Raw genomic sequence first — 24960 nt, 5'->3', positions numbered from 1 at the left:
AGATGTTCGCAAAAATTGATGAGCTGATCACGCGTAAAGTTAATCAAGCTGTCGCTGCGCAAATCCGCACGTTGCGCAAAGCGGGTCCCCTTAGGGACGTATCCGGCCGCCCCTCCAAAATTTCGCGTCACATTGCAGACATTGACGATTACGAAGACTGCACCCTGGCAGGCCTAGATGTCAGAACTCTGGTCCTGCCTACTGGCTCTGGGGCAGCTCCACTCACTCTTAAAGCCCAACCTAACCATGGCGAGAACCCCTACAGTTAGGCGTTCTGCCCCCTCCAAATCAGCGTCCCCCATCATCATAACCCAGTGGAACTGTCGGGGCCTCCAATCTCGCACCAAGAGAGCGGACCTCCGACTTTTCCTCTCAACTTTTGAGCATCTGCCCGCGGTGGTTGCCCTCCAAGAGCCAGGGAAGGTCGCCACCCTTACGAATTATTCGACGTTCCAGCAGGACCCCTCGTCTTGTCTCTGCGTCCATTGAAATTATACAGCTAACAAGGTCTATCTTGACCTCCAAACCGACTATTCCTACGTAATGGTGACTCTCCTCCGGCTCCGCAAACAGGACCCATCCATTCACATCCTCAACGTATACTGCTCTCCAAAACTCCAAAACGTATCATTCGCGGACCTCTTCAGTCGTGCGCTCAGAGTTGCGGGCCGGGACCCCCTCCTGATTGTGGGCGACTTCAACGCCCCCAGTCGTGTCTGGGGGTACCTTCGTGAAGAAAAGCGTGGCCGCAAGTTGGCGGAGCTTACGTCTACGCTAGGCCTCACTCTTCACACTGACCCTGTCCACCCAACTCGGATTGGCAACTCCGTGACCAGGGACACCTGTCCGGATTTGACCTTTACACGCAACATTCAGTTCGCCGACTGGGTCAATACTGAGGAAACCCTCGGTAGCGACCATTGCCTCATCAACACAACCATTCGCACACACCCCATGGCACGACCCTTCAAACAAGCCCACATCCCAGATTGGACGAAATTCAGACAAAATTGGCAGGACACTGTTCCCATACACACGCACGGCTACCAGGCCTGGTCCCAGCAATTGGTTTCTAGCTTGTGTTCTACGTAAACACACATCAAACTCTCAGAGGTGGTCCCGGATGTGGATAACCACCTCCTCCACCTTTGGGAAGCCCGGCACAGCCTCGTCCGTCGATGGCGCCATCAGAAACACAATAGTAAACTAAAATCTCGCATAGCAGAGTTTACCCAGAAGGCGGCAGAGTATACGGCCCAGCTCGCCGACTCTAACTGGCTTAGCCGCTGCAATACGGCTGCGCGACAAATGTCCAGCCGAAACACATGGCGTCTCTTTCGCGCTCTCATTGACCCCACACAAACCCGCACTGAGACGCAGAAACACTTGCAGCGCGCCATCCACGGCTTTGCTGGTAACACAACTCAGCTAGCACACAAGCTCAGGGACCAATACCTGTGCACTACCCAGGATACCCGAGGGACGGCATACTCATCTGCAGGCTCTGAGAATGCCGAGCTGGATGAACCTTTCCACCTCCACGACCTGAAGGCAGACCTGGCCAAAATGAAATGTGGCACTGCACTCGGACGGGACATAATTACAGTAAAGCTCCTGGCAAACCAGCCAGACTCGACTTACAATTCACTGTTGGCATACTTCAATTCTATCTGGCTAGGAGAAGTGCCCCTCCCTACCGATTGGAAGACAGCACTTGTCACCTTTATTCCTAAGCCTGGCAAAGCCGTAAATCCGGACAACCTCCGCCCCATCTCTCTCACCTCTCGTGTGGGCATTGTGTGGGCAAGTTAATGGAGACGATGGTGCGGGACCGGTTGTCTACTTTCATGGAAGACCATAACACATTTGCGGACACCATGTTCGGGTTTCGCCCCCACAGGTCCGCACAGGATGTCCTCCTCCTACTTAATCGGGAAGTCCTAGACCCATCGAATGCCCCCATAACGACAAGGTGGTTCTGGCCTTGGACTTAAAGGGAGCATTTGACAACGTCACTCATGAAATCATCCTAATTCCTCTCTCTCAAACCAACTGCGGGCGTAACGCTTTTCAGTACATCTTACAATTTCTAACACAGAGACACGAATACTTGCATATACAGGACACCGAACACGGCCCATACACTCTAGGGTCCAGAGGTACACCACAGAACGCTGTCCTCTCCCCCTTATTGTTCAATCTGGCCATCAAGAACTTGCCTGCCCAACTGGAGGCTGTCCCGGGTGTGCAACACGCACTGTACGCGGACAACATCACCATCTAGCCCACGCAAGGCTCTCTGGGAGACATGCAGGCCAACCTGCAGCAAGCGGCGACCATAGTGGACCGATATGCTCACTGTTGCGGCCTCCAAAGTTCCCCCCCAAAATCTGAATTCGTGCATCTCCGCCCCTCGCCCAAATGCACGTCCAAAATTGCTCTCTCTCTAGAGTATGGTGGAATCCCTGAACAACCTGAAATTAGAGTCCTCGGACTTTTCATCAACCAACACCGCCGGTCCAACACAACACTAGGGAAGCTGCGGAAGGTGGGGGACCAGGTGGGCCGCATGGTCCGCCGGGTTTCCAACAAGCGCGGGGGTCTCAGATGCAAAGATGCCTTGCGGCTGGCTAATGCATTTGTGACTAGTCGAATCTTGTATTCGACTCCATACCTCCATCTCCGCAAGCATGAGGAGGACTCCCTTGAGGTCATCCTCCGAAAGATGATTCAACGGGCCCTTGATCTCCCGGTCAGCACCTCTAACCAGCGCCTTCTCGGCCTGGGAATGGAATAAGTATCGGGAGCTCAAGGAAGCTCATCTTACCAACCAAATCACACGTCTTTCTCGGACACTGTCGGGTCGCCGCCTCCTTGCCCGACTACACCTCCAACCTCTCAGACAGATGGAAGAGCGCGTACGTACGCCACAAGAATGGCGCTGTGCCCTGCACGTGCGCCCTCTTCCCCGGAACATGGCACGCACACGCCCTGATGGCAGACGCCTGGCTCGGGCGGAGGCCCTGGCGCGCCATTATGATTCCAAACCCGGTGTTTTCTACGTGGATGCCACGGGCCCACACCATGGGGGATGGTTTACGGCCGCGGTGGTCCACGAAGGCAACACAGTTAACGGCCTTAGCTTTCGCGCTAGAGACATAACACATGCGGAGGAAGTCGCCATCGCGTTGGCAGCATCCGATTCTCGCTCTCAAACCATCATCACCGACTCGCGAGGGGCCTGTCGGAACTACGAACAGGGTCAGATACCATTCCTGGCCTATCGTGTCCTTCAATCTAGCTGCCGAACCGTGGACCCCGACCCCCGATACGTCGTTTGGGATCCTGCTCACATGGGATTAGAGGGAAATGAGGCAGCGGATGCTGCCGCCCGCGCGCTCTCTCACCGGGCTCCTTTTTTCTCTGACCCCTCCGATCAGGACTCAACCCCCAACCCAATCTACTCGTATACAGAAATTACAGCTTACTATCAATCCGGCCACGAACTCTACCCCCGCTCGTGTAGAGGCCTCAAAAAGGAGGAGAGCGTCTCCTGCTCCGCCTCTTCACGAACACTACGCTGTGCCCGGCGGCTCTTAAACATTTCGATCCGGCCTTTACTGGAGCTTGCCCGCACTGTGCAGAGAAGTCCTCGGACCTCTACCACATAGTGTGGGCTTGCCCATCCAACCCTGCCTTTTCCCCCTTACGCAACCCTACCCGGGAGGACTGGGAGGCTGCCCTGCTTGGCTGCTCAGACCCATGGGTCCAAAAGGCCCTGGTTAAGCGCGCCCAGGCGGCGCAACCGCCACTGGGGTCCCGTACTAGGGACTCCACCTAGTGTTTCTAAGGGGCGACCTCTTCAGGGTCGTCCCTAGCATACCTCCTCGTACGTTTTATTGTACAATTAAAAGTTTTTCACCACCACCACCACCACCGTATCTTGCAAGCGATCTCCACACGGCTCTGACCTTTGTATGCGCTGTTCATTCGCCGCTCAGTTTCCGTTGAAGCGATAGACCGTACGAACCTTCGCTCGCTGCGGCGGCTGCGCTTGCTGCCAGCGTTTTGACAGTGGTTGTCTGCGGTCATCGAGTGTGATCTATTCATGTGTGCTTGTGCGCGCAGACGCCACGCTTGTTAATTCAGTTAGTAAGTGAATGTGTCCAACTTTATGCAGCCAATAAAACTACTATCCCTACTCCAAATAGCTCTCTGCTAATTTGCTATCGCAATTGATGCTTCGCCTGTAGGGCGAAACTGCGACATTTTTTTATAGTTCATTTGCTTAATGTATTGCACACCATTAATTTGTAAAATCAATGCATTTTTGTGCAAGCTTAGGCGATAACAGCGAACAGAAGAAAACAATAAAAAGTAGCTCTTTTTCTCCCTATAAATAGTAAAACTCAATAAAGCAAACAGATGTAGTGCAACATTTCTGTTTTAGTAAGAAAAAAATTCCAACGCTGACTTTCAGTTTTACCATTCTCAACGAAGAATCTTTTGAAATTATCTTACTGAACATGTTTGCGGGAAGCGCTGAAAGTTATTTTTTTGAATTTATGACATGTTAAAACATACGCATGCCAAATTTCATTATAATCAGAGTGCAAGAAGTACACAAAATTTAATGTTGACACTCTAAAAATGCAACAAAACGATGAACTGGGAAAAACACATTTAAAAGTTAAAGAACATGTCGTGACGCTAGGCTTCGGCGGGGAAACGACTTTTTCGTATTTTCAGCAAGAATGCGTGCTGCCGATGTGGGCTCTCGGAAAAGAGGGTTAGGCCTCCATGCCCACGAAAATTCAAGAGCAAACCACGCCGAGGAGCGAAATGCCGTGTGTGCGAAATTCGGGTAAATTAGCACTTTCACGAGCCACGGCGAGTGCCTGTTGCATTATCTGCTAAGTTCTAGTTCGTTATAGGCTTACATTTTTAACAGCGGAGCTGTTTAAGGCTCTTGGTTAGGCCGCGTAGTGCGAAAAAAAAAACTGCGCCTGGTGATGACGTCACCGCGCGTTGCCTAGCAACGCCTCGCACAGCTGGTGCGATGCGTTGCTAGGCGACGCAGGTGACGTTTTTGCTCGGCAAGGTTACTGCCCTCTCGCAGATTACCCTAGCCGCAGTGCGAGGCGCGGCCGATGTATCCGGCGTTCGTCGGCATGCCCCGGCTGCAGCTGGCGTCGAGGCGGGACATGCTGCCTTTCGCGCCGACCTCGTCACCAAGACTGGACCGCATCCGCGTCTCGTCGAGCAAGATGGGCTGGTGGATACCCGTGATTATGGAAGGCGTGAAAACCGACCCTTCAATAGTCGAACGTGTGTGCCGTGCCGGGCCGTTAGACGCATGCCCATTTTATACGAAACTGGAGTTTCAGGATGATAGGAAACTGCGAACTCGCTGCACTTGACGCCACCTGTATTACAGTGGCTGTACCTGTATCCATCAGTCCATCTTGCTCGACGAGACGCGGATGTGGTCCATTCAGGGTGACGAGGTTGGCGCGGAATGCAGCATGCCGCATCGTGACGCCGGCTGCAGCCGGGGGCACGCCGACGAGCGCTGGATACGTCGGCCGCGCCTCGCACCGGACTATAGAGTGCTGCGCTTTCGTTGGCGTGGCGTCCCCGTGCCGAGCGCGCTCGCGCGTCAACGCTCGTCAAAGCGCGTCAAAGCGCGTCATAGTGGCCTTTGGAACGCGAGTATCGCCCCGATACTCGGGGTATGCTAAGTTTGGCTAAGAACCCGCCAAGCCAAACCAAGTTAAGCAAAGGAAAACAAAGGCAAATCTAAGAACCAGCCAAGCCAAACCAAATTAAGCAATGTTAAAGGTAACAACCAGCCAAGCCAAACCAAGTTAAGCAATGGAAACCAAAGTTAAAGCTAGGGAAGCGCCACCATCTTCGCTGTTTGCCCAGTCTTCGCACCACTTAGTGTGAAGCTGCGCTGCCCCAAATTTTTTAATACATAAAAGAGGAGGCTTGGAGGAATACAAAACAACAAAACACTGTATATATTTTTTTTTCGGAAAAAATTGTGGTTGTTCGACCCGCATCTCCCCTTAACACTTGACCAAAGTCTCAGGTGGACTGTGTAGCTGGATAATAATTTACGTTTTTGTTTACTGCAACTAAAGCAAATAAACGTAAGCGATATATATGTGGAACAAATCAATTAACTGTAGCTTTGGCTTAGGAGGTAAGAGGTATTTTGAGCATATGAAACTGCAGCATTTACGAAAAGTTGGGAATTTGAGGCGTGCACATTTTAACTGAATTCTAAAAGGCTTATCACCAGTGTGCTATACCGGCATACAACTTTGCTTTTTAAGTTCAGCAAATCACCGTGGCTGCTCAGTCGCAGTGCAATTGTGCTAAATTATTTAGCTCGAGGTGGCGTGCGCGACTCCCTAATGGCGGCCGCATTGAGATAGGCGGAAAATTGACTAAAAAATACAGAAAAAAAACATTAGTGCACAGATCTTCGGGTACATTTTAAGGAGCTGAGCTGGTGAAAACAATCCGGAGCTCCCAAAGCCCTTGTGCTGCCTTGGTACATTAAACCGAATCAGTCGATCAATAAGTAAGGAAATCAATCAATCAAGGCCGGGATTTCTGCTGTAAGGTGCAGTCTAAACGAGAACAACAGGTAATACTCCGCCATATATTACAGCCAGGATGTGACTGAAGACCAGGGGAGGGGGGTATTCTGTAAGAGTCCACCTGGTGGGCTATCCACATCGGCTGTCGCGATTGGCTCCGGCAGCACGAGCGAGAAGGTGACTGGCTAGCTCCTTCTCGCTCGTACTGCTGGAGCCAATCGCGACAGTCAAAATGGACAGTCCACTAGGTGGACTCTTACAGAATACCCCCCTGTACACTACGTTCGTACGCGTAAACACCTGTCTGTATGCGCACTAACTCTTACGACGCAGCAGTTGTGAAGCCTGTTTCGTAGAGTCCGGTTTACTTTGATAGTGAACACTGGGTTAGTGCGGCGCAATTTATTGCAGCCGATATATTACACGAAAGGTTACGGACTTCGTTTTTACGTCTTGTCTGACGCTTCATATCCCCCGACAATGTTGAGAAACTGTTGTCGTTATGTCCGCCTTATTATGAGCGTTGCCTTAAGCAGTGAATGGCCTAAAGCAAAGCTGGTACTTACCTAGGCAGCAGTTGGTAGAGCAGCTCATCTGTACGCTTCTTCTCCTCCAAGAGAGACTGCGTTTTCTCTTCCACCAGCGATTCCAAGTTGTTTGCGTATTGCTCCATCCGCTGTAGCAGGTTGTCGAAGAAGTTCTTGCTCGACAGTCCTCTAGAAACAGGGAGGCATGGCAGAACTTGCTGTTTGGGAAAGTTTGTTTGTGAAATGCCAAAGCCTAATAATGTTTGTATTTAGCGCTGCGTTCAACATAATCTAACTTTGTCCGTGGCCCGCTGGCATTGTGTACTGGGCTTGTATAAATGTGCTGCTATACAATGCTTTTTATTGCTGCATTGCAATGACTCATCCATTCTTTCCTCAGACGATTTTCGACATTTAAAATTTCGGTGGAACACGAGCAAGTGCCTTTCACTCCAATGTTAGGTGACGCTGTCAAATTTGCGCTGCAGAGTTCCCCGCCTAAATTTTTATGTTCATAGATCTGGTTTATCAATCACTGACATCTGCTCGTTTTGTAATCAACCATAAACTATTGACCATTTCTTTCTTTCTTGCCACCACTTCTCCTCCCTCCGTAGAATGTTTCTGATATTTCCAAGTAGTAATCTGGGTTTGGCACTTACAACGCCAAACATTTTGTCTTTTGGGGCATGTCAATTAATCACAAGCCAGGGTTCGATGATCACTGCTCTGCACAAATTCATAGAAGCATCCGGAAGGTTACGCTGCTAAGGTTCCAACCGTGGGACATGTTATTTTATTTTTATTTTTGCAGTTAGTTTTCTCTTATTTTTTATTTAGTTAGTTTATGTACAGGACATCTCAAAATCTGTGTTAAAGAATTGCCAAAATCTTCATTTTGATTGTTCGCTTTCACCCCTTTTCTACGTTGTTGGCTGTATGTTTTATTTTATCCAGTGTGGCCAATCCCCCTCGTGGGTGCGAGCCATGTTTGAGGCAACAACAACAACATATCAGTCATGCGCTTCCAAACATGCTAGTATAGCGATTCAATCATTAACTCTGGAGGACTGCGTGCGGCCAAATGTGGAAATGTGAAGGCTGGCAAGGCTTCTAGGGTGATCATTTGCCATCGCTCATAGGCACGAGCATCTTCGGCTTGGCAATCTGAATTTTGATCGAAAGGAACCTAGATCCTGCATACTGTTCAGACATTAAACGGTCGAATAGGCTGCAACGCGATTCACAAACGCACGTCACCTGAGTTTAAGGAAATACAAAAAAACAAAAACAGAAAAGTAAGAAACGCCATTATTTCTAATTTAGTGGGTGCCGGATTTTGTCGTCGGTAATGTCCCTTCGCCTTCTGCTTAAGAATTGTCAATTTGCATGGCTGCACCTTTGAAAAAATACTCTCATTTAGGATATATATTATTATATCGAACTTCGGAAAGACGTCGATGCGTGGCAATCTTAGTTGAAATCAGGCGGTTTGTCAACCAGCCCAGTCTCACACCTTGGGTCATGTACAGCCTGGTGTGAAAACACTGTTGCCTAGAAACGTTGGATTAGAGACTGTACCTTTCTACCTATCTTGCTCGTCGTGTACATACTGTGGACATATAGAAAAATAGTCTATCTGTAAAAGGGCACTCTCTCGGACGATTCTCCATTCCTTTGACTGCGGTGGCTCAGTAACATACCATTTTACTGCAGAGTACATCACAGGTTGACTGGCGATCCTGAATTCTTGATCCCTTGCCAGGCTATTGAACATTATCTTTGTCTTCTGCATATTCATCTTCAACCCAATTCTTACACTTTCTGGATTAAGGTCCTCAATAATTTGTTGTAATTCGTCTCCATTGTTGCTGAATAGGACAATGTAATCTAGAGTCTGTAAAGGAGTACGTTTATCTAGGTCAATTACTCACAGGGGACCCTGATCACGAGAAAGAAATTTACAGAAGAATAAAATTGGGTTGGAGTGCATACGGCAGGCATTACCAAATCCTGACTGGGAGCTTACCACTGTCGTTGAAAAGAAAAGTGTACAATCATTGCATTCTACCGGTGCTAACATATGGGGCAGAAACTTGGAGGTTAACAAAGAAGCTCGAGAACAAGTTAAGGACCGCACAAAGAACGATGGAACGAAAAATCTTAGGACTAACGTCAAGAGACAGGAAGAGAGCGGTGTGGATCAGAGAACAAACGGGGATAGCCGATATTCTAGTTGACATTAAGCGGAAGAAATGGAGCTGGGCAGGCCATGTAATACGTAGGATGGATAACCGGTGGACCATTAGGGTTACAGAATGGATACCAAGAGAAGCGAAGCGCAGTCGAGGACGGCAGAAAGTCAGGTGGGATGATGAGGTTAGGAAATTCGCAGGCGCAAGTTGAAATACGCTAGCGCAAGACAGGGGTAATTGGAGATCGCAGGGAGAGGCCTTCGTCCTGCAGTGGACATAAAATATAGGCTGATGATGATGATGATGACATCACAGGTTCGGTTCCAGGTCGCGGCGGCCTCATTCCAATGAAGGCGTAATGCCAAACCACTGGCGTACTTTTTGTTAAGGGCCCGTTAAAAAGCACCAGGGGGTTGAAATAATCGGCAGCTCTTCGCCACGGCGTCTTTCATAGCCCGTGTCACTATATCCCGTTAAAATCAATCGATCAATCAATCAATGAAATGAATGAATGAATGAATAAATAAATAAATGAATAAATAAATAAATAAATAAATAAATAAATAAATAAATAAATAAATAAATAAATAAATAAATAAATAAATAAATAAACGTAGCTATTATTCAATCAATGGGCCATGTAATTATCGAACGTTTCGTATTTTCTCATATTTTCGTATTTCCTATTTTCCATATGTATCACCTCCAACTTGGAGTGCCATGCCAGGCAATATATCCAGGTTGTCGCTCTGTCTCATCTTTTTGCTTCATTTCGCTAAGAGCAGGGCGGAATAACAGTGCCTCCTTTTCCACATTATGGCAGAAAATAAAAGCTTAACTTTGTTCCTAGAATAGCTACGCAAAACAAAGTAGCACATGTCTGGCATCATAGTTACTTCCGAGATGTTCTTTTCCCCCGCATTCATGATGCAACAGAAAAGTAAATCCTTCCACGCAGCGAAGTGGACACTCGTGTCTAGTTGATTGAAGTCTTGTCACGGTAATTGAACGCGCTTGCCAGCGTGTCAGTTTGGGGACCGGTCCGTCGCCGCCTAAATTAATAGCGTTACAAGCGACGGCATGTAAAGTGAATGACAAATATTATTCGGCGCAGAAGACAACAGTGTTCAAGTTGGTGTTTACTTTCTTTTCTTGCGCATTTGATGGAACGCTCTTCACTCTTTCTCAGCGTTAACTTGCCTGCAGGTCTCGGCAAACTTCATTGCCTCTAATGAAATTAGCGGGAAACATAACTCTGTCTCTGTGATACGCGTGCCTGGTCCTTTCGACTTTGTTTTAACTATTAGGTATTGGGCGGGAGGGGGGGGGGGTTGAAGTGCCTCTTCGCACACTCACTTTCCAGCGCCTTAGTCAATGCCGAAATGGTGAGGCAGTGGCCTGCGACACATGATTTTAGTAATACTTCAGCACGAAATAGATCCACAGTGGTATATTGTTGTGACGAAATTGCTTCATCCTAGAGTTTGTTGGCGCATTCGCACACGCTACACGGTTAACATGAGACAGAAAGCTCACTTATTTGAATAACCGGAGATTACATTCCCAACAGTCCCGCTTTTACCTGGCTGGTGTTATCGTAAACAGACAGAGAAAAACAAAAGAGAAGCATAAAGTAAGAATATTGACCTGAGTGACATGATTCACCGCGGCTGTTTTTCATAGAAGGAAAACAAATAAAGCCAAACAAATACAAAGACAAGCAACTTGCTGAAAAAACATAGAACTACACGGAAGGGCGCGCTGACAGCGGATACGATCAACGGCGCGTCTGGACAACTATTTATGTGATGATACCACGTAACACGCACATGCGCTAAAGTAACTAAATATTGACGCAGGCCGTAGTAAGAGCTGAAAGAAAACCGCCACGGGGCGCGACTTCGGTGACAGTGTGTGTGAATTACTTTGGGCAGTCGATATATGCAACATTACCTTGATTGAATCTAGTGCCATTTAATCATCTTTGCGCGGAACTCGCGTTTAGTCATCCCCTTCCGCGAGGAAAAAAACCCCAAAAACATCAAGCACAACCTTCATTTTCGTGAAGTGCCAGTTCACCTTCTCGTCTATATGAGTTCACTTCATTAATATAAAACAATATTGATAAGAAGTAGCGACGGGCCCTGTGGAAACGAAACCAACGGTTTGCTGCTTTGTAGTCGAGCAAAACTATATGCTGTCACGTCCATGCAAATCTTTTATTAAATATTATCAACCCATTTTTAATTTGCTCACTCGCGTTGGATATATAGAAAATCAGCGAGGCTGCTCAGCGCTGCAGCACCTGAAATACCAATTCCTAAGAAGTTAGCTTTTGGTGCAACTCTTTCGTCAACAAATCATGATAATTATAAGCCTATTTTTATGCGATCTCAATTTACTCCTTCCTTTCGCTATCTAATTCCGACTTGCGCCTGCAAATTTCCTAACGTCATCACCCCACCTAATTTCCTGCCGTCCTCGACTGCACTTCTCTTCCCTTGGCCCCCATTTTGTAAATGTAACGGTCGACCGGTTATCTTTCCCACGCATTACATGGTTTGCCCAGCTGCATTTTTGTTTCCTAATGTCTACTAGAATATCGGCTATCCCCGTTTGCTCTCTGAACCACACAGCTTTCTTCCTGTCTTTTAACGTTACGCCTAACATTTTACAGCAAGCTGTATATAGCTAGGGTTCCAAGTATTTGTCGTGTTTGTGAGTGAGTCAACAATGAAAAAAGTGAGCGTGGGCCGATCCCGGTGATAGTGATATGCCAGGCCGATCCGCAGCGCAATTGAAGCATGCTTCAAGCACTTGGACAAAGTGTATGTACAACCATACGCCCTTGACTCGCAAGAGGACAATGCCACCGACTGTGGGGATGTCTGCGCCGTACAAGTGAAAGACGGCATTGTGAAATCACTGTGTACGAGTATATCTCTCCAAGCACACCAAAGTGTGATATCGAGAAGTTCATGACATCGCACTTTAATGGTTTAGCCGCGATGACACTACCCCTGTGGTCATCGTTGGAGACTTCAATGTGGACATTGCAAAACCGTACAAGAAATGGTTCACTCATTTTGTCCAAGACATGTTTGAAGTGCCACAACAATAGAAGTCACTCAACTACTCAACAACAGTCGTGTATAGATTTGACTTTGGCCAAGAATCTGTCTAACGTTGTAACCAAACCAATCAATGTATATCACTGTAATCACAAAGCTATCGTCACCTGCACTACCAAATGATTATAATAAATACATTTACCCTTGTCTAACCACGTGTGATGTGCTACAGCTTCGCTGGTCATTCACCTTTACAGAGTGGAATGGCTATTCTACTTTTTTTCGTTCCATCACCCTTTGCGCGGTCCTTAACCTGTACGCAAGCTTCGCTGTTAACCTTCAAGTTTGCGCCCCATATGGTAACACCAGTAGAATGCAATGACTGTACACTTTTCTTTTCTACGACAGTAGTAAGTGCCCAGTGTGAATTTGGTAATGCTTGCCCTATGCAGTTAAACCAATTATTATTATTCTGTAAGTTTACTTCTCATGATCAGGGTCGCCTGTGAATAATTGACCTAGATAAACGTACTCCTTTACAGACTCCTATAGAATGACTGGCGATAATGAATTCTTGTTTCCTTAATTGCCAGGCTGTTAAACATTAACTTCGTATTCTGCATAATAATCTTCAACCCCATTCGATTAAGGTCCTAAATTATTTTTTGGGAAAACACGGGGAATGCGGGAGATGGAAATTCAAGACGATGAGCAACACGAGAATAAGGTGAGAGCAAAATTATTTGTTGTAATCCGTCCCCAGTGTTGCTGAACAGGACAATGCCATCTACAAACCGAACTTGCTCATATATACGCCATTGATCCTCCCTCCAAAGCCTTCCCAGTCTAATACCTTCAATGCGCCTTCTAAGCTTGTAGAGAATAGCATTGAAGAGATTGTGTCTCTTTGCCTGACCCTTTTCTTGATAGGTAATTTTCTGCTTTCATTGTGGAGAACCAAGGTAGCTATGGAATCTTCGTAGATATTTCTCAAGATATTCACGTATGCCTCCTGTGCTCCTTAATTACGCAATGCCTCCATGACTGCTGATATCTCGATCCACTGAATTAAATGCCTTTTCATAATCTATGAAAGCCATATAGAGAGGTTGATTGCACTCCGCAGATTTCTCAATTACATGAATGATGTGATCCATTGTAGAATATCCATCGATGTGATCACATCGTCACATCGATGTGATCCATTGTAGAATATTCCTTGCTGAAGCCAGTCTGTTTTCTTGGTTGAATTAAGTGTTGCCCTGATTCTATTGAAAAGTATCTAGCTGAATATTTTATACAATATTGAAAGCAAGCTAATGACCCTATAATTCTTCAATTCCTTACAGTCCTCTTCTGATGGATTAGTATAACGTTGGCATTCTTCCATTCTTCCAGACTTGAAGTCGTGAGGCACTGCGTATAAAAAGAAGGGCCGTAAGCTTTATACGGCGTAACCAAGAGTGGCGCTAGTCAGAAGAAGACGATTTGACGTGTAGAGGTGGACTCGGCCTCGACAGCCACATTGTTTATGTATCATTGTCTTATTTGTAAATGGTGTAAATACATCTTTATATGTGACTTCCGCATCGTAACAAATTGGTGGAGGTGCCGGGGTACCCACGAGAGACAACAACGGAGCTCCGCAGTGGTCGTCACCTCGGACTGGACAACATGATGGACGAAATAGGACCGGAAATGGCGGGGCCCGCATGAACGCCTACAACCCCGACGGTTATCCTGGCTCAGCCGCGGGATCTAGGAACGTTCTGCGGCACCGACCACCTCGACGTGGAAGATTGGATGGCCTCGTATGAGCGTGCAAGTGGCCGCAAAAAATGGGATCCGACGATTATGCTAGATAACTTGGTGTTCTACCTACAAGGCACGGCGAATGTGTGGTACCATAACCACACGGAAGAACTTAACGACTGGGACACGTGCAAGCAGAAGCTGAGGACCTTGTTCGGCTGTCCCAGCTGGCGCAAGAGCGCCGCTAAAAGAGAACTTGCGACCCACGTCCAAATGTCCACAGAATCATACGTATCTTACACCCAGGACGTGCTGGCTGTGTGCCGTAAGGCCGACAGCGATATGGCTTAGTCGGACAAGGTTGGGTATTTACTGAAGGGAATCGCTAACGATGCTTGCAACGTGCTCATGTGCAAAAATTGTGAAACAATACAGGACATCATAAAAGAGTGTCAATGATTTGAGCAGGCCAAGAGCCGTCGCACTGCAACGCCATTCGTCCGTGTACCGAACACAGCTGCGACATCCTCTTGTGACAACAGGCTAGGAATGCCGCGAACATCATCAACACACGACCTGACGCGAACGACCTAACTTGAAGACATGGCTCCTGCAGTCTTTTATTCCGACGCAGAGAGCCGAACAACTTGCCTAAAGTGACATTTGTGCAGGCAATAATCCGCGCAGAAATCGCTAATCTTGGAATTCATTTTGTGTGTGCCGTTACCGCTCCACAGCTGTCCAATGCTCCTTGTCCATCGACTGGTCAGCGGTATCCTACACTCTACCGAAATCCGGCCGAGTGGCGAACAGCAGACGATCGGCCAATATGTTTTGCCTGCCAGCGTATCGGTCACGTTGCTCGCCATTGTAATAACCACACTGGCACCTCCCTCGACGACCGTCATTCGCCAGTTATTATCGCCCCGAACAAAGCCAGCGTCGTTACCAGCCGCCACTTGAACCGAAACAGTCAAAAGATGTCGCTCGTGCCCCCTGGAACAGTTCCTTTTCATCATTCCGACGTCACCAGTCCCGTTCGCCACCAGCTCGTAGCCCACCGTCCCCGATGCATCCCCGACGCCCGTCTACGAAAAACTAAGTGATGCAGCCCCGGAGCTGACGCTGCATTGACGACACGACCGCCCAACCCTCTGATCACTTTGCCGACCAAAGAGAACTTGATGGACGTTGCAGTCAATGCCGTCGGTGTACCAGAACTCATTGACAATGGCGCGCACACATCCGTGATGAGGGCCCAATTGCGCCGACTCAATTGGGCACTCAAAGTTACTCACAGTTATCACAGCCGCTGCATCACGCATCCTCCACGTCGCCGACGAAGGAACGCCTACCGTGCTTAGTATGAGCACTGCTCGCATTGGCATCGCGGGGCGCCTAACCACTGTGTTGTTTGTCATTTTGCAACAATGGCCCTGGACGTTATACTCAGCTTAGACTTTTTATCGTTCCATTCAGCCCTCTTTGACTGCGCGTCTAGTGTCGTTCAGCTTGAACTGCCCCACGGCTGTTATAGTCCACCAGTGACGCCACAACGGTTATGTTCTCCCGAGGACATCCGCCTGTCACATGAAGCCACTACGTACAGTCAACCACAAAAGTTTGCGGACCACGCGAGCGCGTGCCAGACTGCCTATCCGCGCCACCTAGCGGTACGCCACCTAGCGGCGACAGGGGCGCTCTCCCGGATATGAGCCCTCTTGGTACTCGCCTGCCTGTTAATTTTTTACTCCCGTGCATGACATTGTTAGTTCGTTGTATTGACGCAGAGCGCTGTCTGCGATAAGACCGCCACATATCTGGCTTGATAGCAGTATCGGAGCAATCACTACAACCTTTGTCGACTGGTGTGCCAGTGGGTAGATAAGTTTCACGAAGCGCTGCGACGATTTTTTTACGCGACGTTTACTGGCGCACTTTGGTTGGCAGCATCTTGGTCCAATGAGTGTTGCTGCTTCTGCGTCTTGAGAGAAAGGGTAGGGAGGTGTTTCACTGTCATCAAAAATAAAGAAAAAGCGGATGCATAGAAAATTTTCTTTCACACATAGGCGCATCTTCCCATCAGTCGCTGAAAACGTAGTAGACTTGCTTCAGGCCACGTGGTGATTGCCTATTTGGAAAGATGCCGCTGCGTGTTCCACTTGACGAAAGAAGGCACATTGTGCGTTTATTTATAGAGGGAATACCTCAGAGCGAAATCTGCCGCCGAACCAACAGGAGCCGGACTGCCGTGAATAGGATTATTCAAGCTTTCCGCGACGATGACAGATTCACAGATATGGAGCGCAGTGGGCGTCCAAGGGCCACGACTGAGGAAGAGGACCGCCTGATTACGGCCGCCATCGTGGCTGATCCTTTTCAAAGTGCAGAGGATATCCGAGAAGCGCTCTCGCTCACGGTATCGTCTGAGACTGTAAGAAGAAGGCTGAGTGAGCTTGGCCTGCAGTCTTTCGTAGCAGCACAGAAGCCCTGCCTCTTAGACAGCCAGCTACAAGAACGACTCATGTTCGCTACAGCAATGAAAGATTGGACAACAGAGAAATGGGGCGATGTCATCTTTAGCGACGAGTCAACTTTTTCCACGCGCTGGGACCAACGGAAGCGATTTTGGCGTCCACTAAACTACAGGTGTGTTTACAGTGTATTGGCAGTTAATTCACGATGCTAATTCTGCATCACAACATGTTTCACGTAAAATGAGCTTTTGGACATTACGAGATTTTTCTGTAGTGGTATTATGTTGAAAACATTAACGATTGTTTCATAGTACTACTTACTCTGAAGCTAATTAAAAGCTGCCAGTGGGTCTTTCAGTACTATCTAATGATGTTTGCACGTTTTCTATTGCAACTCTATAACAGCATTATAAAGTTCATACGCAAGAGGAATCACAACATTTTTAGACGCGCCGCTGGAACCCAATTGTATGCTATTTCTTGCAGATATCTGCCTAATTACACACAGAGTGTTCTATCCAGTGGACGGTGTTCCGTGAGCGTGTGGGGAGCAATCAGCAAAGATGGCCTTGGTCCCCTTGTGCGTCTGGAAGGGCCCTTCACTGCGTCACGGTACTGCGACGTCATCACTAGACACCTCGTTCCGTATGCGCTGGACGGTACCTTCAGCGACGGCTGCTATTTTTTTCAACACGACCGCAGCCCGATCCATAAAGCACGTATCGTCCAGTCATTGCTAGAAGAACATGCTGTTTGCCAGCTTGAGTGGCCTCCATGTGGCGCCGACTTGAATCCCATAGAAAATGTCTGGGGCATGTTGAAGAAACGGCTGTCCACACGAGCCAACCGCGGCCGCACGGCCGATGCGCTGTGGCAAGCGATCGCACAAGAATGGGAAAGCCTGCGCGGTCGACCGGAGATTACTGATTCTTTGTACGAGTCGATGCCCACACGCATCAATAAGGTGCTAGAAAACGGCGGACATTTCACTTCCTACTAGATCATTGAGAGACCTATGTTTCATGACACTTCTGTAAATGTCTTGTGAATAAATTCATCCCCTTCAGACACGAATTATGATGCACTGTCTGCAAATGCGTCAAATGCGCATGGCATCATTTCAAGACGCTCACTATTACATTCCAAGAAAGAAGACGAAGCAATGTGCTGTTTTGTGCGAGTTTCAGTGAAAAAAAGTAATCAGCGTATAACTCAGTATCTAATTATTCTGAAATCCGTCAGCTTCAATGCTTGCATAAAAAGAATCAACTATTAGGCCCGAAACGCATGCGCACTTGCTTTTAGGTTGTATTCGTGTCGACCGGAGAAAAAAAATACTCTTGACGTTGGTCTTGGAACGCGGCACGTCGAACGATTGTCTAACATGGTAGTGTCTCCAGCAAAGTGATCATCTGCAGCAATACGCAGGACAATGAAGTTAACTGACCGCTAGTTGTCCCATCAGGAAGCGGACACGAATGTGCACACTGAGTTTTAGGTCATTTGAAGAAACACGTGGCGTGGGACGCGCCTCCGAAGTTCGAGTCCCCAAACGAGGACGCCGTGTCGCAAAGGGTTATAAAAAGAGTCATCGCACCCGATTATTTCTTATTTTTCTAAATGTAACTACTATAGCAGCGCGGTGGTTCGGGCTTTGCGCAGCAAAACCTGGGCGCAGGCGATCAAATCCCGGCCGCTACTGTCACTTAGCGATGGGGGAGGAACGGAAAAATCCTGCCTACTGACTAAGCATCTGTGTCCCATGGCTGCCTCACTACTCACTCACGCACTCACGAAAAAAAAAAAAAACAGCGTGGCTACGCGAAAATAGAACTGATAACAGCCGAAGAATACGCTGTCTGATTACTTGTACTGATATTCTGCTCTCAAAATATAAGCAAGTAGCCCTGGCTAACAAAGAGCACGTCACGTTGAAAAAGATAGGTAGAAAATATTAGCGCACAGTGCGAAAATAGACAGGCCATAGATTTAAGGAGGGATGCGTCTTCAACGTAGCGCTGCTGTCGATCGCTGGTGACGTAGCGGAAGTGTCGCGAAGAGACTCTTGGCCACGCGCTCGCGTGGTCCGCAAACGTTTTTGGTTGACTGTACGTGACTGTATTGTTGACATCTGTTCGTGACGGCGTCTATGTGCTATCTCCCACCGCTGCTATACTGCTTCAAAAGAATTTGGCCGTTCCCGATACCGTGCTCACTATCAAAGGCAATGGAACTTCGCTCCCTCTCTTTAATTTTAACTGCTCGCATCAAATTGTTCCCAGAGGCATGTCTTAGGGTGACATCTTGCCTATCAACGATAGCGAGGTATTCTCTTTTGACTTTGTATCGGCACCGCAGCAATATCTCTTCTATCTTTGATTAAATCGACTGTTATTCCATTTTCTCGTGCCGCTTTTTCCCGGGACACGTCTTTCAACGCCATTGTAGCTTCATGGCTAGTCATATAAGGAGCCTCTGTACTGTACAGCACTGTACGGGTCAGTTTGGAATTCTTCTGCTGCTTTTACTATATAATCTAAATTCCTGACGATATTACCTTGCTTACCTTTCACTGCATTCATCTTGTCCTATGTCAAGTTTTCTTCTGACTGATTTCATGCTGCGGGAATTTTATACTGCTTCCTCAATTTTTCTCAGGTTTTAATTTCGAATGTGCCTTACTTTCTTTTCTTCTTGTTGGTCAGTTTTGACAGTTGAGTGAATTCCATCTGATCTCTTGAGTTGGTCACTTTCATGCTTTGTCGTTTCTCTATTAGGTCCTTTTGGTACATGGGATAGCTTATCTACTGGTTGCCTTGGTGCGTTACTTCCCACTTCAAATGCTGCTCCTGAAGTCAGCCTAGTTACGGTTTCATTAATTAACCAGCCTGAATTTGTCTGCTTTTTCCTTTACTGCATCTCGGTTGCCCTGTTTCTTCTTGACTAATTTTACTTTTTCTCTCTTCACATTGATATAAATCTTATAGCTTACTAACCTATGGTCAGTGCCCTTTACCCTACCTAACGCTTCTACATCCTACACTATGCAGGGATCGGCAGAAAGTATGAAATTTATTTAATTTATTGTTTCTTCATTAGAGATTTTCCAGCTCCACTTCGTGTTACTGCGCTTTCTGAAGAAGGCATGCATTATTCGGAGTCTATTCCTTTCCGCGAATTCTACCAACATCTCTCCTCTTGTTCTATGCACGGGCTACTCATCAGTGAGCCTGGTGTTTTATCTCTACTAACTAATCTTAAAACGTCATCTAGCGCCAATTATCTAGGCTTCAACAATGCAATTTTAAGGAATAAATCGCATAATATTTGTTCCATGTCAACCACTCTATTTTTCTAGTCGCTATCAACTGCATGGCTGCATTACAAATGACTGGCGCCATAGCTAAAACAAAACCCATTTCCAAATCAGGGGATCGGGCTGCTCAGCCTAATTATCGACCCTTCTCCTTAACCAGCACTATTAGTAAATTACTGGAGCACATAATGCACTGTAATAAGCTACGTGGCAGACTCTAGCCATATTTTCAAGCATAAGCACGACTTTCGCTAGGGCTACTCATGCGACACCCAACTTGCCGGTTTAGTTAGACATACGTGCACTCATATACGCTGGGTTTCAAGTTAACGTAATACTTTCGAATTTTTCTATGGCATTTCATCGCGTTCCACACCATAGGTTGTTACTTAAACTTTCACAATTTAACATTCACCCTAATGTAACTGCATGGATCACCGATTTTCTCACATCTAGAATTCAGTTTACATCAGTTAACAATTGTAATACATGTTATGCTGTTGTTACGTCTAGAGTTCCACAAGGCAGTGTTCTTGTTTGTACTTTTACTTTTTCTAATCTATTTGATTTATTTACCCAATTGCGTGACGTTCAAAATCAGACTATTTGCAGATGACTGTGTACTTCATCAATGTGTAATATGTAACACTGATAGCCAGTGACTGCTAACTAAGCCAGAAGCGATATGTGCATGGTGCTCAGACTGGTTAATGCCATTAAATATTTCCAAATTTAAACTCATGCCTTTCACCAATAGGCCACGAATTCCAACACCAACTCCATTGATAACAGCGCTGTAGAACATATTACTAGTACCTTGGTATCAATCTTCAGTCAAACTTATCACGGAACAGTCATAGTAATCTTGTTCTTGCCTCTGCTAACCGTAGTCTCGGACTTCTGAAACATAATCTAAAAGGTCTATGCCCCAGTGCATAATTAAAAGCTAGCGCACACCACATTAATGCGTCCCAAACTAGAATACGCGTCTGCCATTGGGGATACTGAACAAGTTTATATCATCATTAACATTAAAGCCTTGCAAAATCATGCTGCGCGATTAATTTTTTCAGATTATTAACGTTACACCAGCGTCACCTCGTTAGAACATAACGCTGAGTTTGACAACTTAGCACTTCGCCGTGACATTTCCCGTCTGTTACTTTCCATAAGCTTTATCACCATCCTTCACTTCAACTCGCTGTGAGTGAGGCAGGATCGGCATTCCTTTCCTCTGATGAAGTACGGATTGCATACTCGCGATCTCACACCAACTCAGTGATCAAGGCACTCAAGCAGGACCTTACAAAGGCATACAGAGCCCATGCTGACAACATCCACAGACGCCGACATGCGATCGACCCAGACGGTAAATTCTGTTTCCCCCCGAAGGTTACGCGGAGCAAAGCGTCATTGCTACACAGGATTCGGCTGGGCGTTGCTTTCACCCTTCGCTAGGCACAACTCATCGGCCAGTCGAACAGCCCTGATTGTGAACACTGCCACACGCCTGAAGCGCTGGAACACATATTGTGTGATTGCCCAGCCTATATGATGAAGCCAAGGACATTGGCAGGTTCCCTAGCCAGCGTTGGCAGGCACCCACTGTCGCAGGACGCTATCCTCAGCCCCGTGCCTGAGACTGCAACTTCAATGCGGGCAAGTAAAGCGCTGTTTAAGTTTCTGCAGGACACGAAGCTAGACGAGCGGCTCCAAAAGGACCAGCGTCTAATGTACATAAGCACTCACCACTGCTCTTATCACCATCAACCATCCCAGTACTTTCACTCCCCTTCCCTCTTCCCCAGTACAGAGTAGCAGACGAGAGCACACAAGCTCAGGTCGACCCCTCTGTCTTTCCAATCAATAAAATCTCTCTCCCTCTTTCACTACATGATTGATTAATTCTCTTAGTCACCACCAGTCCACGTCGTGACCATTCATATAAAGTCCAACGCCACAAATGCCAGTCATCCCATTATGCATATTCCTTCTCACTGCGCACAATAACTGAATGTTCCGGAACGCCTTACCATCAGACATGGCCACATAACCCGACTTGAGTAAGTTTGAAGACTTAATTCGCACTCGATTTGCCACCTATTATTATTATTATTATTATTACGTCGAACAAAGAGCGATGAGACGAAAAATGGTAGCTTTAACTTTAAGAGACAGGAAGAGAGCAAACGGGCATAGCCGATATTCTAGTTGACAATAAGTGGAAAAAATGGAGCTGGGAAGGTCATGTACTGTGTAGGATGGATAACCGGTGGACCATTAGAGTTACAGAATTGATACCAAGCGCACTCGAGGGAAGCGCACTCGAGGACGGCAGAAAATTAGCTGGGGTGATGAAGTTACGAAATCAGCGGCGAAACGTCGTTGATTCGCAGAAGATCCGGAGCTACAAGCCCGTGAAACCGAGCAAAAGCGTTTGAGCGTTCTTATATTTTAATGACCGAGTGTTCCTTGCTCCTTGGGCTGTCGATGATTCCTGGGTGGTTTTGCGCAAAACGTCGCCGAGCCTCGAAGCACAACCTCGCCAAAACTTGGCAGAACCGAGAAAAAGCTAGGTGGGGTCGCCAGCTTCGCTGTTTGCCCAGTATTCGCACCACTATTATCAAGCTGCCCCTAATTTTAACAGCGGAGCTGATTGAGCCGGCCGTGAGTCCGTAACGCGTCGGAAAAAACCTCCCTGAGCAATGAATCACCCGGGTTGCCTAGCAACCTCCTCGCGGAGCAGCGTGTGCTTCACCTTCTCTCTGCGCCGCGCACATGTTGCCTTGACATGGGACGTTAAGGAGAGCAGCGCCTCCTCTATTTTTTCAATGCCAGTGCAATCGCTCGCTCCGCAATGAGAGCCGTTGGTGCGCCTTAGTTCAGTGAGTTGCCGCGATGTGACGCTACCCAGAGGGCACGGCTAAAATCCCTATATAAGATAAGTACCGCCATCCTTTGATAAACGCCGCTTCTCTCTCTCCTGTATGTCCGATTGGACCATGATAGCGCGAGCTTTTCACTTCTTTATATTTTCTTTTTTTCCGCCTCAGAGCCATGTTGAAAGTCCTCTGAGCAGCCGCAGTCGCCGGCGGCGGCGGCAGCGCGCGCCCGGCCTGAAAGCTTCAACGTGGACTTTCTAGGTGCGCTACCGTCGACTTGGCTTTCGCAAGCAAAAAATAAAGAAAAAAGCAAGCGCTTTAGGAGAGGAGGCCGCGGAGGAAAGAGTAGATGGCGGTACTTTTCTTATATAGAGATTTTAGGCACGGCCAGCGCTTGCATGTAGGCTCCCTAGGTACGGCTGCTTGCGTCACGCGTTCGTCTGAGCCACTGAGCACGCGCCGCTGCCGTTCCGGAGGAGATGCGGTAAACGCTTCACGCGTCTGTCCACGGCCGGGCTCGACTGGCGCACGCGCTCGCTTCGCCAGTCGAGCCCGGCCGTGGTACGGTGGCTAGAAGGGGGCACCGTAGCCGTGGTCTGTCAGGGTTACTTCCTCAGATTTCCGTGGTGAGGCGCCACACAGAGTACTCTCCCCCACGACGGTAAAGCAGGCGCAAATGCTAGCTGACGGGGGAGGGTAGGAAATAGCGATCGGAGAGGGCGGTGAACCGTTGAATCGGCTGCATCTGGCTGGTATTGAGAAATAGAGGAGGCGTTGAGGAGAGGGAAGGAGAGCATGCGCGCGGCCCGCGCTATGTTGGGGAGAGAGAATGAGAGCGAGAGAGAGAGAAAGAAATTGTAGCAGTACCAACACAGCCACTCGAAGAGCTGCTGCCGACGCCGTCCGCGTTTCCTCGTTTCCCGGCATTCGCGCCGAACGCTCGCGGTGTCCGTGACGGCAGCAGGCGCCTCTGGCGGCGGCTGGGCAGGTTTCGACCAGCCACGCCCCGACAAGTGTGGAGCCGCAACTTGGCCGTGATGTCTCAGGGGAGATAACGCTCGTAGCCGTCGCGACGGCGGCAGAACTCCCTTTGACTGGGACGGCCACATGTACCCTTGACTGGGACGACCAAACAAGATCCGGACAGCGGAAGAATGAGCAGCTCATCTTGAAGCGCGTCGCGCGGCCAAGCGATAATGTGAGCGTCAGCGGCGACCCGATTCGGAATACCGTGCCTAGCAGCACTCAGCATTTCCTAGCAAAAAAATTACACCATCTTCCCGAGGGGAACCGTGGGCTGATGCGGAGCATCGCGGTCGTTATAACGGCGTTAATTACGTTGTTAACTTGGTGTTATTACGTTTTTATTACGTGTTAACTTTCGTTGGTCACCATCACATCGCGTGAACGCCGTTATAACGAGCGCGATGCTCCGCATCAGCCCATGGTTCCCCTCGTTTATTTGAAGAAGAGTAATGAATTTGCGTAGACGAAGGTGAAACGGTTAACGAATGTCTTTATTGAGCAGCGTTTATTTGAGGTGTGCACTTGCTTTGAGTATGATGGCTTTGTGGTCGGTGAAATGAACTGTGAGTGGATCTCGTAGCAGTGGTTGTATCTTGAAATTGCTGAAGACGTGATCGATGCATGTTCCGTGAATGGTAGTTGGCTGTTGTTTGCGGTCGTCGTGTGATGCGTGTTGTAGCGAGTGGTGTGATGACATGTACTCAACCATCCAATCGTTCTTCATGCTGTCGATATTAAAGTCGCCAATGAGCATGAAAGGTTGTGTGTCTGCGTATTGTTGCTTTCGGTATTCACCCATGGCCTCGCCGATGTACTTCTCCACGGCTGTGCGTGAGAGGTTGGGTGCGAGGTACATTGTCATGACGTTAACGCCGTAGACGCTAGCGGCACAATGCTCGCCGTTGCTACGTTGGTCAGCAGTGGGGCACAGTTCTAGGTCCAGCGCGTTGACGGAACGTTTGTCGGAACGCTTGACGTAGATTTCCACACCACCCGCAGGTCGTACAAACCCCTGCGTACGCGCGACCGTAGCGTAGCCCGCAATGTCGACGTTCACGGCGTTCTGTTAATGAACTGGCTGCTGCTGTTTGAAGATGCCCGAC

The 24960-nt window shown here is 48.0% G+C and overlaps 1 protein-coding gene across 1 annotated transcript in view; it reads right to left on the bottom strand.

Moving 5' to 3' along the window:
- The window catches only part of LOC119455386 (atrial natriuretic peptide receptor 1), a 177511-nt gene that overhangs the window by 50544 nt on the left and 102007 nt on the right, over positions 1-24960 (bottom strand). Inside the window, exon 13 of the mRNA XM_049668976.1 lies at positions 7178-7327. Coding sequence (XP_049524933.1) covers positions 7178-7327 — 150 coding nt within the window. The remainder of the gene's footprint in view (positions 1-7177; positions 7328-24960) is intronic.

The sequence above is a fragment of the Dermacentor silvarum genome, chromosome 6, assembly GCF_013339745.2.
Source record: "Dermacentor silvarum isolate Dsil-2018 chromosome 6, BIME_Dsil_1.4, whole genome shotgun sequence".
Lineage (NCBI taxonomy): Eukaryota > Metazoa > Arthropoda > Arachnida > Ixodida > Ixodidae > Dermacentor > Dermacentor silvarum.
This window is presented reverse-complemented; position numbering and strand designations above follow the sequence as displayed.